The following is a 17,715-nucleotide window of genomic DNA, read 5'->3' as shown; positions in this document are numbered from 1 at the left end:
CCAAGTTCTAGTGAATGTTTTACATGGTTAAACAAGTGTTCAGAAACAACACTAACAAAAAGCAGCAAGAAAACAACAGTTTCACTACAAAAAATTAGGAACTTAATGATTTAAGCAGGGTGATTTTGATCAGGTAAATAAATTGACCACCATAAGTTTCAGCCAGGCACGAAACGCAAAAATGAAACATTTCCAGTCAATGCAAACATATGACAAACAATGAACTTTGGCAAACGAAAGGGTACATTTTGTACTACAGCAGTGTAAGATGCTTGTCTTGAAATTGAAATGCTAAGTGAAAGAACATGCAAATGTAACTAAGAAATAAATAGCTTTTTGCACACACACAGTCTTTTGAGTGTTTTTTGTAACACTTGTCGAAACTTCAGGAGTCAAACATGGACTTTGAGCGCGATGCCGGTGAAGCTGGTGGGGATGGCTTAATAAACTCTCTTTGGTCTGTAGACATTTGTTGAGTCATTTGGGGCCGCACATTGTTTTGACGAGAAGTGCCTGGGCTACTGGACAAAAGACTTGCACCTGGTGATGAGCTGTTGTTTGGTTGTTGAACAGCACCTTTACCCATTGGTGAGGGTGGTGCAAACCCCGCTGCTGTTACACTAGTATGGGGAGAAATAGGGCGCCCTGTTACCATTGCGTAGGGTACAGGGCTTGAAATAGCACGGGGACGAACTGATGAAGGACCGCCACTTACAAAACTAGCAGAAGTGTCCAAGTTATGTCGACTTTCATCATCCATTTCCAAGCTTGATTCCGATTCTGAAAGCTGGCGAGATAAAGCTTCCCGGCGCTCAGTTTCCAACATCAACTGTCGATGAAGCCTGGCATTCTCTTCGCGTAAAATCTTTTCTTCATTTAGATATAGGCTAACTTTTGAATTCCTCTCATTTTGCATTGCTTTAACCTGGCGCCGAAGATAATCAACTTCTTTCTTCAGATACCTCACATGTGCAGTCAAATTATCACTAGAACCGCTCTCCAGTGACACTGATTGGCGAGGCGAGGGCGGTGCACTAACTGGCTGATTTAACTTTTCTTGTAACAGCCTCTTCTCAGCTTCAAGTTTATCCATCTTTTTCCACAGTCGATTAACAAGACCCTCCTGCTCTTTTTCTAGAGTATTTTCAAGTTCAATTTTTTCACGTCGAAGTTCTTCAAGCTTGTAGTGTTTGTCATGGGTTTCACGTTTCAGTTTTTCGATTTTCCTCATTAAGGTGTTTACTTGTTTTTCCTGTTCCCGTTCCAGCGTTTGCTCTAACTCCACTTTTTCCTGTCGCAATTGACTAAGTTGCCGTTGCAACTCATTTGTTAAAAATTCCTCTTCAGTTTCATACTTATTTACTAAAGTTTCCTTTTCCTTCTTCAATTCTTGAATCTTTTTCATTAAAATATTAGAAATGTATTCCTCTTCTTGTTCGGCCTTTGCTTGTATATTCACGCTTGCTTGACGAAGTGATTTGTTTTCTTCCTGCAGAGCGTTACATCTTAACTTATAAGTTTCCAATTCCATTTTTAGCACACGGTTTTCTTGTTGAAGGGACGCAACTCGTATAGCTAGCTCATCCCGCTTTATAGCAACAGCAGCAGCACCTTGAGTGGAATTCACCCCGTCTGTGTCTGATTCGGATTCAGACATTTTTTTAACACTTTTGAAGTAAGATAAAACCAATCCGATACACGAAATACTAAATAGCAAAATTAGAAAATTCCTAAAAAGCGAGCTTGAAATCACTAAAAATTATTTGACAATTATTGTTTGCTCCATGGTAATGATAAATAACCAATTTCAAAAATAGTAGGCAGCTTTGCCCTACAATTAACAAGTATATCTATATTTTAAAACCGAAATATCAAACTAGTGGCGGTCACGTCTAAAACTGCGGGCCCACTTGGATCACTTGGCCCAGCACTTCATGCAATTGAAAAACTGCGGGCCCACTATATCCAGTGCTTGTCGCGTCTCTTGCAAGGAAAAACTGTGGGCCCACAATATCCATTGCTTGGCCCGTCTCTCGCAGGGAAAAACGGGCCAAGTGCTGGGCCAAGCGGGCCAAGCGGGCCTGCAGTTTTAGACGTGACCGAACTGGTGGTAAATAAAAGAAAATCAATAAATAGGCTGTCAAAAAAGTCGTTTTATCCAGATACAATTATTCTTTTCCTATAAACCTCTTGAATTATCGAAACCTATTCACATTATATTATGCATGAAGCATTCTTGTTATACTTTTTACCAGAATGTTCGTTGTTTTTCAATCAAACAAACCACATTATGTCAAGTGCCAGACTTGTCTGGTGCGGATTTATTTAAAACACACGTGATTTCTATGCTCCATGCTTGGAAGTTGGCCGTCCTCGGAAGATCACGAGACTTTGACTTGCGCTGGTAAATGGTGATGTGCCTCATGTGCGTACTAAAAATAGAATTGTAACTTACCATCTTAAAGAAAATATCGTAAACAAGTTTTAAAAAATATATCACAGGTAAAATTTAGTGCAAACGTTTAAACATCGACTGGAATGACGCAGCTTAAAAAGATGGAATTGTCAAATAACTTTGGGAGTAATGTTTGTGATTAAACTACTTTTCAAGTCCGTGTATAGTGTTCCTAACTTTGGGAACCTTTTGGGGAATTCGGAAACGCTTTAAAATATGTTTTAATAGCGATTTTCAAATTGATACCCTTGTAAACGCCTTTTTCGCTTGTTTAAACTTTAAAAAAAATGTATAAATTAACTTTATTTAACGTCAAATGTCATTGAACCCGACTTGAAAATGATACATAAAGATTCTGCATGTGTGTATAGAATGCCCCTAAAATGGCCCAAAACAACCCGTTTGCCGGTTTGCCACAATAAAAGTTCACGCTGATTTGAACAGAGATGCTCTTTGACCCCAACTCGTGCAAGTACGGGAAATCCCCTTTGTGAGCAGAGGAAAAAGTAAACAAGTGTTGCAAAATTTGGTAGCGCAAAAACTTTGTAATTAACTTCTCAAAATCACATGGAAGTCCCTGATACTACATGCCTTGAATCGAATCCATCTGAGAAAAAGTTTCTGTCACGAAAAGTTCCAAACCAGAATGTTGCATACAGGTTTGAAATTTGGATTTTTAATTACTTTTTAACACTATTTATCATTATTCAAATACTATTACTTTTTTCTCAAGACTTAATCAACAAGTAAATGTGCTTCAATAAACTTGTAGAATGAAGGTTATGAAAGTTACAGACATATGATTAAATAAAATGTGTTAAAAACAATTAGTACCTATATTGTTTGTCAATCTTGTAAATTATTTGACACAATAGTAAAATATTGATTTTATTGACTGTGTTTCTTTAAAATACAAAACTGTGCAACACAAAAACGTTCGTTTGCTTTTAAGAGCTTAACCCATGTCCTTGTTAAGACAAAACACCATTCATTGCAGATTGAGATCAAGAGAGACAAATGTTCAAAAATGTGGTACAATATGGAGTGAAACAAGAAAGTTTTATCACTGCATTATTCCAAACTTCACAGTTGTTGGTGTGGAGAAACCACCATTTTATTTGAGGAAGTTTTCACCAAATGGCCGACACTTTATTGCTTTTTCTGCTGATCAAACGTCTGTAGAAGTGTATGAATTTCAAGGTACATTGAATTATTTTTATCAGTGGCTCTTGGCCTGTTTAGCATTCAGACTCTTAAGATTTAAATTGCTTCATACCTTTTGTTTGTAATGATTCAAAAAAGTAAATGAAATTGTAGTAACTGAAATCGAGCAATACATTTGTAAGTAACACATGTGTTGAATGCATGCTTTATTTGTTACCCACTAACAATCACATATCGCATTGGAACTTTATAATGGGTCTAATCATTCTATATTTAGACACTAGATCTTATAACCTTTGCTTTGGCGCTTTACACTCCAAAAGGGACACATAGTTTGGTTTATACCTGACTTAATTCGTAGTCTGATTTAAGTTTTTGTAGGAATGATAAAAAAACAAAATTTCTCTAATTAAGGCAAACAAAGTATTTCAAAATCTTACCTTTTCATGTTCAAACCCAAAATATTTCATTTTTTTGATATACAGTAAAGTTAGTGATGTTTATTATCATTATTTTAGGTTGCCATGCAGCAGAAAAACTTCTTGCCAATGTTTCTGGAGAGGTTCTACATGACTTTTCTGGTGGTAAAAGAAATGCACAATTCAGGCAATTTTATCAAACAGTAAAAGAACAGCTGTTTTCTACCTTTTTTGTTTTAAAACATCAAATTCCTGTTGCCAGTGAGGGCCAAAACCTTAACAGGTGAAGCTGCCTTGCTTGTTTGTTTTTCTTTGTTTAGTTGGTGGAAGAACACGTAATTGTATTAGTCTGTGTAGCTGATTACTCTATTGATGTCTGTGTAATCTTTTAATGTTTGTGTTTTTAGACTATATAGACTTGTAGTTCAATCTTACAAGTACTACATTCAAACCTATGCTTCTCAAGCTTTTTGTTTACTGCTTAAACCATGGCCAAAACTATCACCTTGTCAGCACTAGTTTGTTGCACTAACTACTAAACTATCTTGACCACTTTTTATAGGGAGTGTAGTTTGTTTACTGATGATGGTCGCCATGTACTTGTTGTTTCTGCTACATTTATTCCGACCGATCCGCATCCATTATACCATGATATCTTCACAAACAATGAGGCAATGACGCCCCATCCTCGATACCCTTTGGAAGACTACACAATTCATTCTGTGGATATGATCAATGGAGTACTTCAGTGCTCTGTTGATTTTAAGTATGTTTGTGAACTAGTTGATGACAGCTTGTTGTTTAACAGTTGGATCATGTGTTGTTTTGGTTTAGATGCGACAAAATATTTCCATCACACAACCAAGGTCTTTACCTGTGCAAAAATGTACTTGCAGTGTTGTCAGTTCAGCATCAATCTCTGACAATATTTCATGTAAGCCCTGTTTGTTTTGCAAATGTTTTTTGTTTATCCTCACCATGTTGAAATCAAATATATTTTGTACAGAACATTATGGTTTGACAGCAACTTGTGTCATTCTCAAAACCAGTAAAAAAAGCAAGAAAACAATGTAAATGGTAGGTGAAACAGATAAAAGATTGACATTTGAGAATGACATAAGTTGCTGTCAAAACATCATTTTTTATACAAGTATATATATTAGCTTGTTGTTTCTTGTGAAAATCATTTAATTTTCAAAATCTTGAAGGTTAATGAAGGAAACCTTATTCGAACTCACACAATTGGAAGATTTTGTTTCGACGATGATGCGATCGCTGTGTCCAGTGTACAACAGGTGCAACAATCAGCTTGCCAGGAAATAACCTTCAATTCCTTAAAACACAGGTAGGGCCAAAACGAGGCAACTATACAACATTGAAACTCATTACTATCCAAATGGTTAACTGTTAGTTCCTTGAATAACAGTTCTGCATTTTGTACTGACTCAAGATTTTGCTTACAACAACATTTAAATAGTCATAGATCACAGTAGAATATCATATGAACTTGGATCTGCAAATGACACATGTCTAAAATTGATTCTTTCTTGACAATTTGAACAGTTCATGTACCTGTGCTGCACAAATATATTAAACAACCTTTCAATTGCAATGTAAAAAGTTGCTATTAATCTCTGTCTGCTTTTCCTGTTCAGGATTTTGACTCATCTTTACAAACAAGCAGCAGCTGAGGGCAAAGAAAGTCGTAGAAGATTCTTCCAACATTTTTCTTTCTTGGAAGATCTACGAATATGGAGAATGCAGTTGCTGGATGAAGACCATGTCTTGCTAAAAGTAAAAATAACAATAGTGTTTTTCAGTTATTTTTAGAACTACACATGTTTTTAGTTGTCTGAAATAGGATTCTGAAATAGCTGTCTGAATTTGGCATACACATTAGCAGAGGGGCCATGGCCTCAAAATATGGAACAGGTTCCAAATTTTAGTTTTTTTTAGAATGGGTTGAGTTGAGTTTATTTAGAGTTAATAGTTTGTTGCACAACCTTTTGAATCCCACTGAGATTTATTATTGTAAAATAAGTTAATTACATTTTCATGACCATTTTGTATACCTGGGAAATTCAACATACTCATCCTGCATTTACAATGATCTCACTTTATTCCCTTGAAAAAGCTCTTTTATTTTTAGTAAAAAAGTGCAAACTTTAGAAATTTTTTTCAACAGAATAAAAAATTCTGTGCAGCTTTTAACTTGTTAAATAAGAATTTTGTTAATTTTTCCCCTACTTTTGTACTGTTCTATTAGAAAGTGAATCTTACAAGTAAAAAACAAAGATTAGAGAATTTCAACAAACATTTTTACACCTTCTGTTTCTAATTTAAAGACAGTTCATCAAAAATTGCTAAACACCTATAACTTCCAGATTATCATTTCTTAAACCAAAATTTCTAGTCTTGACTTTTCCGTTTTATTTGAAGTATGCCAGTTCAGATGTTGTGGGACTTCGGATCCAAGAACCGAGTGCACAGCCATCATTTTTTGTTGTTTACAACTTCCGTGAAGCAACAGTAAAGTCTGTGTATGAGAACACATCCCTACATTTACTCAAAGTCTTTGAGCAGCACCCAGGGCTCTTTAGATATGCCGACATATTGCGAGGACAACTGCAAGCTGCCTGTTCTGATGTCCATGCTACACAGCTGCAACAAAGGTGGGGTAGGGGGTTATATAATTCCTTTTTTAGAAGACTCACTTAAAAATGAGCTTTGTGCATCAAAAGACTCGACTTTTGATGTGGAATGTGACTTGTTTTTGATGGAATTTTGTAATGCAGCAATTCCTGTCACTGAATTTTTTTGTCTGATCCAATTCTATAAATAGTTGCCAAAATGCCATGTGGTAAACCACCACACAGGGTCATTTATATTTTAAACTTTTTTTGTCGAAAAAAATCCTGAAGTTACTGTACTGGCCTACTACCAAAACACTCGCAAATTATATAGCTTGGCTGTCACCACTAGTTTCTCTATACATTCATGGCATCAATGCTGCAAAGTCTGTTTTACCCACTTGCAAAACAATACCTTGCCACAGTGGTTCCCAACCAGAGAGGAATTCCTCACAAGGGAGGAATTTTAAAGCTCGAGGGAAGGAATTAAGTTGAACTTTTGCTTGTAGTTTGTAAATAGGAACTTAAGATATGGGAATATAACCTGTGACGTTGATAAAAGACCCATTTTTAAATGATCTTTGTGTGGTTTAGCATGTACTAAGTAGTCTATTGGGGAGGAATGAAAATGTTTTGAATTGTTAAGTGAGGAATTTGTTGATAAAGTTTGAGAACCACTGCCTTACCAGCCTAAACTAAAATTCAAACAGATTTAAGGAGACGATCATCAATGCCAAATACGGTGGACATACTGAGGCTGTGAAACGTCTTTTATCGCAACTTCCAATTCAATCGCAATCGCACAGTGCAAGCCCATATCTAGACCTGGCCTTGTTCAGTTATGACGACAAATGGATTTCCCCTGTAGAAAGACCGAAGGCTTGTGGGGATTACCCCATTCGGTAAGTGTATGTTTTTTTGGATTTGCATTTGCAAGCTTCGATTAATCCGGACCCGTTTGGAAAACGTTTGTCCGAATTAGGCGAAGATCCGGATTAACCGATGTTGATTAGTTAAAACCTTACCACTTTACAAATCATTTTTACCTCACGTTTTGTCCGAAAGAGGCAACGATACGAATTAACCAAATCCTTTTTACCCGGGGTTTACTGTACTATAAAGTTTTCAAGGAAAAGAACGGCGATTTTTATGTTGTTACTAAGAGCTGACGATTTTAATAGCACTGTAATTTTTGCAGTTTTTTTTAAGATTAGGAAATACTTATTCCAAATTTAAAGAATATTACTGTTGAGAATACCTTGATCAGTGAATTAAATGTCTAAGTTGTCTAAAAATTCAATTTATTACAAAACCTCTAACAACCCCCTTACACCTTGGAACATGTTAAAATGGCGTTGAGGTGTTAAAACAGGGGTCGGCCATCTTTTTTGCACTGCGGACCGGTTTGAAAGTGAAATTTTGTAGGTTTTATGCAGCCCGGTAACGAACCATTCACGGACCGGCACCGGGCCGCGGCGCGATGGTAGCCGACCACTATGTTAAAACACGAAAAAACATACGTCAAACTGTTTTATCAGGTTTTATTCTCGTCAATCTGGGCTTTTGAAATTCCAAATTCGTGCTGGGATGATAAACTCTGGTGGTCAATCTTCAGCTCATCGTCGTCTTGTGGCATTCACATTCCATCCTCACGAGCCTTTCGCAATATCAGTGCAGAGAATCAATTCCGAATATGTTTTCAACTTTCATTTCCGCCATCTTCCCTGTGCTTGCAGATGACACGCTACATGAGATAGCTTCGAAGGCAGCAGTTTTTCATTTTTTTCTGTTTTACTGCATTCTAGGAAGAGATCAGGTGGTACAGATTTTGGCGAAAGTGGAAAGGTTTTTGAGCCTTGGAAAATGTTTTCCGGCGAAGCGAAAATGCATTTTTTTACAAAACAAAGGTTAAAATTTTGTTTCAATTATTTTCAACAAAAGTTTCTTTACTGTATTGCAGGGGTGTGAAACTTTTACAACTAAAAATAATCAGCCCGCGGGTCGCACCTTTCTATAAAACTGTTTGACTTTGTTTCGTACCAAAGAAGATTATATAATGAGTTAACAGCTACAAAATTATTTTTAACTTTCATGTTGAAACCTTAATTCAATTGGGAAATTGCACACATCTGGTGCATGGTAACGCCTGGTTGTATGGTTGTATACAGACGAGAACCTCAATGGAACTAACGTTCAGCCTAAAACTGCCCTCAAATATTTAGCTCCGGGTCTCTTTAGCTTTGCACGGAAAAGAAAATCTTCGCATGAGTAAGCTTGGTTGTTTGCTTATACAGTGTTGTTGTTTCTAAACCCCTGGCGCGCATGAGAGTTTTCACAGCACGCGGGGAGTTTTCATGGCACGTCAAGTAACTTTCGGTTTCATATTTAAATACAGTTTGACAGAACTAAAACTATCAGATCGCTTGCTTTTAATTTTTAATGATCCCAAAACGCAGACCACAGCTATATCTGTTTTCCAATTGCTATTCACCAGACACAAACCGATAACTTATAACACAATAATGTTGGAACCCTAAGCCATAACCTTTTTTACTTGACATAAACTGGTACGTGGTGTGTAAAAAATTGCCGAACCCTGTTCAAAGCTCTGTTGTATTTACCAAATGTTAGCTAAATTGAGGAGGGGTGTCCGACCATGGTTTAGAGATTGAACCATGTTTTTTGAGTCATATATATCATACACAATTCCCTTGTAGCAATATGTCCCCAGTGAAAAATCGGCCATCACATGACTTGCCGTGTGCTTGTACGTTACTGATGCCTGCCCACTAAGTCAGTGGTCGGCAACCGCCGGACCGCAGCCTAATGCCGGTCCGCGACGAGTTCGTTACCGGGCCGTATACTTTTTCAGGTTAAATGCTTTGAAACATTTTACCCATGTATCCCGAGGATGAGGGGGCAAATTTAGTCGTTTTTAATGCTGAATATTTGTAGTCTTTTAGAGGCCGGTCCGCGATAAAATTTCAGTTCAAAACCGGTCCGCAGTACAAAAAAGGTTGCCGACCCCTGCACTAAGTGATCACCGCTTTCTCATAAACAAAACTACCTTTATCAAAAGCAAAACGCTTGTGCGCCAGTTTTGAATTCATTCAATTGCAGATGTTTTAACAGTAACTGTTGTCATTGCCAATGCACTAAAATGTATTCATGGTTTTGGATAAGGCTGCTTACTGCTTTACCGAACTCTTTTATTTTCGGTTTCACATCCTGCCAATACCTACCTGTTGCAGTTCATTATCTCCAAGTACCTGCCGCTTCTATGTTTCACGTCAAAACAATTTTCTACAAAAATATTTTAATACAAAACTCTAAACGCCACAGTGGTGTTGATGAAAGTCAAGGTTGTCAGCTCAGCAGCTCCTCTGGTGGTTTGTTTCGCGCCAGAATGTTGATTCCGTCGTGTTCACGCAACGCGTCCAAAAACCTGTCAAAATAAGATACACTGTATAAAGACTAGGTACATATTACTTCATAACAGTTGTTTAGTGTTTGTGTGTGTAGAATCAAACATCTTTTTCCATTATTTTGGCCTGATAAACATGTTTACTGGTAGGGTTGAACAAAAAAAAACTTTGCAATATTGGGATTTTTCCCAGTAAACTGAAAACGAAGTTGTTGTTTTAGAAATGTTCCTGTTGAGTCTGTACGTGATATCAGGTACTACCATTGAATTTAATTCTTACAAGTTTAATCATTTGATCACAGCAACAACGTCTTAACCCATATAAACGTTTAGATAAATGTAGAATAACGTCTGAAGTATTGCACACGTTGTTGTGCTCGGCCGAGCACGCTCGGTGCATTATGACGTCACAAAAAATCCCCTTTCTACATTTTAGCTCTTCCTCTTACGTCACCAGCGGTGTATTAAGCTGTTACAGGCCCCAGAAGTACACGTTTTTCCACAATCTAATACATTTGAAAAACCATTTGTTTTTGTTCATAGACACCCTTTCGAACACTAGTTACCTATGTTAGCAGGGCATGAATATGGAAATTTAATGCTCGGGTCAGTTTGTGCAACTGCTCGGTCGAACACCGAGCATCAAAAACAGCGATGCTCGGTACCGAGTACGGCTCGGCGCACCCCTACTGGCTAGTGTAGCCATCCAAGGGCACTCCAGTTTGTTGGGAGTAACTGGCTAAGTAATAACTGGCAAACCAGCTCAAAACGTTTCTAGCTAAAAATCACACCAGTATCTAGATAACTTACCTTGGGTGGGCTTTAGCCAGTTTTCCTAAGGCGATAGCACAATTTGCCCGACACGCTTTAAGGTCAGAATCCCTGCACATAACCAACAAGCGACGAACCACATCACCCGGGTCGCACTGATCCAGACCACCAGGGACGTTGGCAAGGTAACCGATCATCAGTGCCACGTGACCCTGGTTGATTTTGGCAGTTTCCGAACCGTCGTCAGCCAAAATTCCCAAAAGCACTTTGTAACCTGAGATACAGAAAGTTGACTACAAGGCATTGACAAATTTATTTTATAGATATGCCCTGAAGAGCTAATGTTAAGACACAGTTTACAATAAATTATAGTATATTACGCATAAGGTTTTGAGAGTCAAAATTAATTTAAACACAATTAACTGCAGTATAACATTTAGCAATTAAAAAAGTGTTTTTGTTGCAGACGTTTTAAAAAATCGAGATTATTTCTGTAGCTTCAAATTGATTTTATTTATTTACTTGTGATTTGACTTTCGACGGGCTTACCGCTGAGCCTGTGTAGCTCAGTTGGTAGACCGCGAGTCTCAGAAAGACTCATGTCGTAGGTTCGAATCCCACCGTAGGCTTGATTTTTCTAGCCTACGTCTTGCTATATGGGAATGCTTGGTGACTGGCTGATTCGGAATAACGCCTCCAATGGCCTGGTGTACTGTGATTTTGATTTAATTTGAGACTAAGTGATTTTAAAGTCCACAAAAATATGTGATTTCTGACCATTTTACTATAGAATGGAATTTACTATGCTGTGGTATAATACTGGATGGGCAAAATGCACAACTGGGGGGTTGGTTTCCTGTGATTTTAACGAAATAATACAAAGTCCTCTTACCTTTATCCAGTTTTATCCACGTCTCAAGTTTCATGGCATCTTGTTGTGCGATGCAACATAAGATTTTGAGCGAGTAAATTCGAACGCGAATGTCGTCTTGCTGCGGAAAATACAAATACCCCAAGTTATTTTAATTTTTTCGGATACAGAGTTACAGGTATAAGGTCACTTAACGAAAATATGCTGAAAAACAGAACACACCTTTACATGTTTGAAGAATTGCTTCATTAGTGCACCAGTCACGAAGCTAACATCTTTCGATTTTTCCAAAGCAGCACTCACCACCACAAGACATTGCTATGAAATACAAGTAAAAAAAAAGATTGTCATATTGCAACAGTATTAGCCAATCACTTACTGTAAGTAGATCTTTGTGTTTGCATTTTAGCACCAGTATGGTAAGGTGTTGGATGACTTCGGAGCATTGCTGGGGAGTAAAACTCGGCCGCAGAATGGCAACAATGACGTTTAGCAGCTCTTCCATCGCACAAGGGTTGGTGAGACCAGATTTAAAGCGTTCCACGCAACGTACCTACAGCACATGTTTGATACAGAAATAAGCTTATCATGTCCATAACCATGGGTGTGTGAAGTATAACATATCACTGTCTGCCTTTACTAATACCGTGTCTTTTTGTGTTAAACAGAAGGTACAATATACAATAAAAAGTATTGAATATCATACATATGTAAATTCTTATTTAAACCCCAAATTTCACTGTATCCTTAAGGACACCAGATATTGGACCACTTTAAAAAAAATCTGACTTTTAAATTATGTTTTTGCATTGAAATAGTGGGACGCCAAATCAGACTAATTCTGAATCCTCAGACTCCCTTTGACGTCTTTCCGGACTCACGCTTTACCAACTGGGCTACACAGGCTCAGTCGTAATCCATCGAAAGTCGAGTTGCAAGCACCGTTGCCTGCCTTGTATGCTGATGACAAATACTTACCAATGCTTCCATGCAAGCTTTTCTAAAACTGTCTTCAGAAGAAACTTGTTCACAGATAGCTTTGCTTTGAAGCAACAGTCCCAAGCATTTCAACCTCAAAGTGAGAGCTTCATAATCTGAAGAGCCAACTTCCTTCTGTAAACAACAACACAAAAACTAAAAACTGTATGCGACTAATAAAAAAATCTTGTACTTACCAAATAGGCATGAAAAATGGGAAGTAGTTCCTGCTGAAAGTTTGTGCTTAGAAATGATTTGCATCTGGGAAACACATTTCTTTAGAAAAAATGGTTTCCAAAAGATTAGATTAAAACAGCAAAACATACTTTTGGTCAAGCAACATGTTGCAAAGAGTTGCTGATGCTGAAGAATTGACATCAGCTTTTCGGGTTTTTGGTTTCAGAAGCTGTTTGAAAAGCCTGAAAAGGGAGAAGTTGAGATGTTTCCTCATACTAGAAGCTTAGAATGGTTTGTAATTTGTATCAAACCTTTTGCAGTCGACTGTTTTGTACAAAATTTTGCGACTAGTTTCATCCAGTGAGGCTTCATGGAAAAAAGTGACAACATCTCTCTTTAATTGCTCATCTGACCATTCAAAAAAATTCAGCAGCATCTTAAAACAAAAATATGAACGATTTTATGTCGAGTGTGTTTAGTATAGGTGTCCAAAATAGGATCAGGCAAAATGAAAAAACTATTTAACAACTATATATACCGAAATAATATAGACAACATGTTAATAGTCCTAAGTATGTAAATACAGAGCCAATCTGGTTAATCAAATAATCTGTTCAATTGCAAAAGGCTCTTGAAAATAGCTTACCGTTGTTATGAAAATTGTCTGCTAAATCTGGATAATTGCATACAAGGTTATGTGATTAACCAGATTGGTCTGAACTATAAGTAGTAGCTAAATTTTTTAACAGTTGTTAATACGTTGACTGCCAACTACGAGTTATCTCATAGTTGCCGATCTAGCCAGACTTGCCAGATATGAGTATACTCGTAGTAGACTTATTCGATCATAACGAGCTTGCGTGTTGCGTCTCGAACTAACGTCGTGGATGTGTTTCGGCAACAACGAGACACCCTACACCAGCTTGTTACCTACGAATTAACTCCTAGCATGACACAACATATTTCGACTTTCTAAATTTCAGAAAGCCACTAAAACATATTTGGCAAATTTAAGCACAACATAGGGATATCCCTTGGCAGTCAACGTGTTAAACACAATGTTTCAATCTGGCATGTAATGTAGTTTGTTTGGTATATTTTACTTTCTAAGCATACTTTACATAGTGTAAAAGTTTTTTTACAAAATTTTCATCAATTACCTCAATTAGGACAAACATTTTAAACACAAGCTCACCTCTGGCATTTGGTTGAGCGATAACAGCAGCGTAAGATTTTCAGGCAAATTAAGGCAAGCAGCAGTACAAAGAGCAACAGCAGCTGACACAACTTCACTGGCATGGTGAGGTATTGACAAGTTTTCAATTCCACTTTTCAAACAGCGTGATATGCAGCCCTCGTGTGTTAATAAGCTGAAACCACCACCGGTGCGAAAAAGCGTCCTTGATTGCTCTAAAACATATTGTTGTTATACTTAAAAGCCTGCTCATAACACCATTTTTAAAATTAATGCTATTGGTTTTTAATGTATTTTTGATTCTTGTCAATTTTATTTTATAGCCTTAATGCAGGTTGCAGAAAGATTTAAAATTTAGTTGAAGTCAGATGTTTTATGATAATATGGCCTGGAGTCATGCATCTTTTTAAACCACTAAAACAAAATTTGTTTAATTAAACTGGGCTGCCAAATCTGTTGTGTGCAAAAGTCATTTCAAGGTCAAATTTACCATTTTGAGATTTTGTAGGTCAAAATTTGTTTGGACCAACTTTTAGTATATTTTATATTTAAAACACTTTTTTTGTCCCAAAAGCAAATCTTTTAAACAATATGTGATCACTCATAAAATAGTAGTAATGGGACAAGTACTCGGTATCGAACGGTTTCAGTGGTATCGATACTTGTACTCAGCATCGAAATATTTTATCTCAGTTTTCGGTACCATAGTTCGATACCCAAGGCCGGTTTACACTATAAGAATACGGGCAACTTTTTGACAATAGTTGCTTAGGACAGCACAAATCGGAAAAGTTCCGCAAGGTTATAAATATAATTTTATGCGCTTTCGTGTGGTGGAGATTACATTTTTCTGCATGTGTGTGTGCACGTCTGTACCCGGCCATGGTAGATCAATTAGACAGTGATATATAAGTACTCAGTAATCGTACTCGGTATATACATGTGGTACTCGTACTCTGTATCGGTACTCGCTTCAAAACCTGGTATTGCCCCATCACTATAAAATAGTCATGTCCATAGCTAACCGTCAATCAGCTGTGTTTGTAGAACCCTTAATCCACCAGCATAATACATAAGGCTTCCAGAAAGGTCAACACCAACTTTTAATTCCTCTTCCAGCCTGGTCAGCAGTGTATTGATAACCTTAAGAATTCCCTCTGCTTCTGGTTTTTCTTCCTTGACAGAAATTTCTGCTTTCGATTCAAGTTCATAGATTCGTTTTGCATTGTTCACTTCTGCCACAAAGCCTAAAAAAGATTTTGTCGAGATTATATGCACAAAATTTTATTGATTTAGCCTTGTCAAATTATAATTGGAATATTGTTACAAACTAAATGTTTTACTCATTTTGTTTCTCATAGGACCGAAAATTTACATGACAAATCTAATTTGCAGTTGGTATCAATTATATATTTTGATGTAGTTTTGGGGCAATAAATGCTACAAAACTGAATGACCGTAATTTTTTTAACCTACACACTTTGTTAATACACTTGTTTTATTGTTTGTTAGGGGCTTGTAATCAGTTCTTACTTTCAACCATATTTTTCTTGTTTTCATCAATCTCGATAATTGCTTGAAATGTTTCAACAGCATCATCGAACTTGCACATGTGTTGTAAAGCTCGGGCTTTAAATACAAACGCCTTAATCCACTTCTCGTCAATCTATAAATATATATACGTTATAAAAATATTAATATGTAGTGAATCACAGTATGCCAAGCTCATTTAAGGCATTATGCTGAATCAGCAGTATGTAGTATATATACATCATTTTGTATGTTAAAAGTTTTTAAACGTGTGTGTTTCTGTGTTGAATGTTTTTTCATGTGGGATTTTAAAAAATATATATACCACAGCAAATGCCAAACCTAAGGGATTTTCATTAATCTTTAATAGTGCTATTAGCTGGGGTGTTGGCTCTATGAGATGAAATTACACAATTCTGTTTACCCGCAGAGAGAATTCACAGTCATCAATAGCTGCCTGGTACTTCTTCAATTGAATGTAAGCTGCAGCCCGGTTTGTGTATAAAGCAGTAAGGTCCCTCGCTACTTGCATTGCTTTCGTGTAGAACTCCACAGACTTCTCGAATTCACCGGTTTTAAAAGCAGTATTGCCTTCTTCTTTGATGATATTTGCTTGTCTGTGCCTTTCTTTCCTTGCCTTGGCTCTTCGTTTGCTGTCTGCATCCAATGCATTGAGGAAAGCTTGTTGGTCCATTTGTGGTTCAGTTAACTGAGGTCCTGGAGGCTTAAATAACAGAAATTATGTTAATTGTTTAGTAAAGGCCTATAAGTAAATATAGTTTAACCAAGACACAAAACTGATGATTCTTCCTTGTAGTTTGGAAACATTGGTAAGATAAGAAATAGATATGCAAAATTAAGTTCCTAACATCCCAAAGTATGTTATTACTTAATCGCGCCAATCATTTAGTTTAAAAGCCATTAATTCTAAACCGAGAAAACAGAAAATGATCTTTTAATACATTAGTGCAGGGGCCAGCAAATAGTGGGTCGCAACCCAATTGTGGGTCGCAAGACCTCCCAGTCTGGGTCACGAAATATTTTCAATATCCCATGACTACGTAACTGTTACATACAGTCTATGTAACAATGCAATAAGTTAAGCGCACCTGTGCAAGCAGTCATGTGTTTTCTGCACTATTATAAATCAAAAGCAAATACAGATCAAGACCAGTGGTGGGATTCATAATTTTTGTCAGCCGGTTCGCTGATCTAATAAAACCAGTAGTGGGATTCAAATTTTCATTAATGGGATTCAAATGTTTTTCATGCTAACTGGTTCGCTGATCTCAAAACATTCCATGAGAAGGTTCTTTAGAACTGGTGCGAACCGGCTGGATCCCACCACTGATCGAGACTACAAGTAGAGGACGATCTTCGGTTTGCCGTCTCTCAAATTAAACCTCAAATTTATTTGTTAGAATAAACGTTCGTTTATACATGTTTTATTTGAAAATAGCAACCGACAACAGCATAATAGCAGTCTTAATATTGATATTTAGTTTCATAGTATTTTCCAGAAACTTAGCCTACATGCTAACAAAATTCTTGGGTCGCGAGAATTTAGAGCAATTTTTTTAGGGTCGCGCCAAAAAGTATTTGCGGACCCCTCCATTAGTGTATCTAAATGCACCATTTTTAAATCCCTGCATCGCTTTTTGACATATTGGCCCACTTACCATCTCAGGTTTAGCCATGTTTTCAAACGACTTTTTATTAATGACCGTTTTGTCAAAACCAATTCGATCTGTAGTTGCCTCAAAACTTTGTACTTTTTGGTCTGCCTTTTTTATTGCTTCAGCTTGCTTCTTGGGGTCATCTGATGTCAAATCTTTCATTATAGATTCTAACAAAGCAATAAACAACCATTACTTTGTGCTATTGCCAACACGTTTTATTATTAGGCAAAATGCAGTTAATCAATGGCCTGAAGCTATCCAAAAACTTTGAGACAGAAATCATATTGGTTAACACAAATTTTGCTTTTGAATTTACAAGGACATACCAAGATCATTGACTTTCTGCAGAAACTGATCCAAGTCTTTCTTTTCATCCGGGTCCTGCATGTTTCTATTTCACAGTGTTGGGTCAAAAATAGGTA

The 17,715-nt window shown here is 37.0% G+C and overlaps 3 protein-coding genes across 3 annotated transcripts; 1 reads left to right on the top strand and 2 right to left on the bottom strand.

Moving 5' to 3' along the window:
* Positions 1-32: 32 nt before the first annotated feature.
* Positions 33-1,772, bottom strand: LOC145231724 (coiled-coil domain-containing protein 6-like). The gene has a single exon (XM_080096357.1). It carries the CDS (start codon positions 1,655-1,657, stop codon positions 386-388), a length of 1,272 nt encoding a protein of 423 aa, XP_079952483.1. The 5' UTR covers positions 1,658-1,772; the 3' UTR covers positions 33-385.
* A 1,034-nt stretch (positions 1,773-2,806) lies between these two features.
* Positions 2,807-10,007, top strand: LOC145222964 (DET1 homolog). Its single transcript, XM_080089237.1, has 10 exons — positions 2,807-3,114; positions 3,453-3,655; positions 4,138-4,321; positions 4,601-4,804; positions 4,873-4,972; positions 5,247-5,383; positions 5,694-5,832; positions 6,478-6,710; positions 7,379-7,570; positions 8,207-10,007. Exons 1-10 carry the CDS (start codon positions 3,023-3,025, stop codon positions 8,406-8,408), a joined length of 1,686 nt encoding a protein of 561 aa, XP_079945363.1. The 5' UTR covers positions 2,807-3,022; the 3' UTR covers positions 8,409-10,007.
* Positions 9,968-17,690, bottom strand: LOC145222958 (tetratricopeptide repeat protein 12-like). Its single transcript, XM_080089224.1, has 15 exons — positions 17,620-17,690; positions 17,294-17,460; positions 16,039-16,338; positions 15,618-15,750; positions 15,110-15,331; positions 14,085-14,299; positions 13,201-13,325; positions 13,039-13,131; positions 12,910-12,973; positions 12,713-12,847; positions 12,114-12,287; positions 11,957-12,052; positions 11,756-11,855; positions 10,903-11,137; positions 9,968-10,113 (listed from the first exon to the last, which is right to left on the bottom strand). Exons 1-15 carry the CDS (start codon positions 17,678-17,680, stop codon positions 10,035-10,037), a joined length of 2,199 nt encoding a protein of 732 aa, XP_079945350.1. The 5' UTR covers positions 17,681-17,690; the 3' UTR covers positions 9,968-10,034.
* Between the last annotated feature and the right edge of the window lie 25 nt (positions 17,691-17,715).

This window comes from Phallusia mammillata, chromosome 1 (assembly GCF_965637545.1).
Source record: "Phallusia mammillata chromosome 1, kaPhaMamm4.hap1.1, whole genome shotgun sequence".
Taxonomy (NCBI): Eukaryota; Metazoa; Chordata; class Ascidiacea; order Phlebobranchia; family Ascidiidae; genus Phallusia; species Phallusia mammillata.
Note: the sequence above shows the minus strand (reverse complement) of the source record. Positions and strands in the feature narration are given on the sequence as shown.

Coding starts and splice junctions, on each gene's coding strand:
- LOC145231724 (XM_080096357.1), bottom strand. CDS start 1,657: ATGTCTGAATCCGAATCAGACACAGACGGGGTGAATTCCACTCAAGGT.
- LOC145222964 (XM_080089237.1), top strand. CDS start 3,023: ATGGAAGTCCCTGATACTACATGCCTTGAATCGAATCCATCTGAGAAA. Junction 4,322..4,600: donor GAGGGCCAAAACCTTAACAG/GTGAAGCTGCCT, acceptor CACTTTTTATAG/GGAGTGTAGTTTGTTTACTG. Junction 7,571..8,206: donor TGTGGGGATTACCCCATTCG/GTAAGTGTATGT, acceptor CTGTTTTATCAG/GTTTTATTCTCGTCAATCTG.
- LOC145222958 (XM_080089224.1), bottom strand. CDS start 17,680: ATGCAGGACCCGGATGAAAAGAAAGACTTGGATCAGTTTCTGCAGAAA. Junction 15,332..15,617: donor CAAGAAAAATATGGTTGAAA/GTAAGAACTGAT, acceptor AATCTTTTTTAG/GCTTTGTGGCAGAAGTGAAC. Junction 11,138..11,755: donor GTGGATAAAACTGGATAAAG/GTAAGAGGACTT, acceptor TCTGTATCTCAG/GTTACAAAGTGCTTTTGGGA.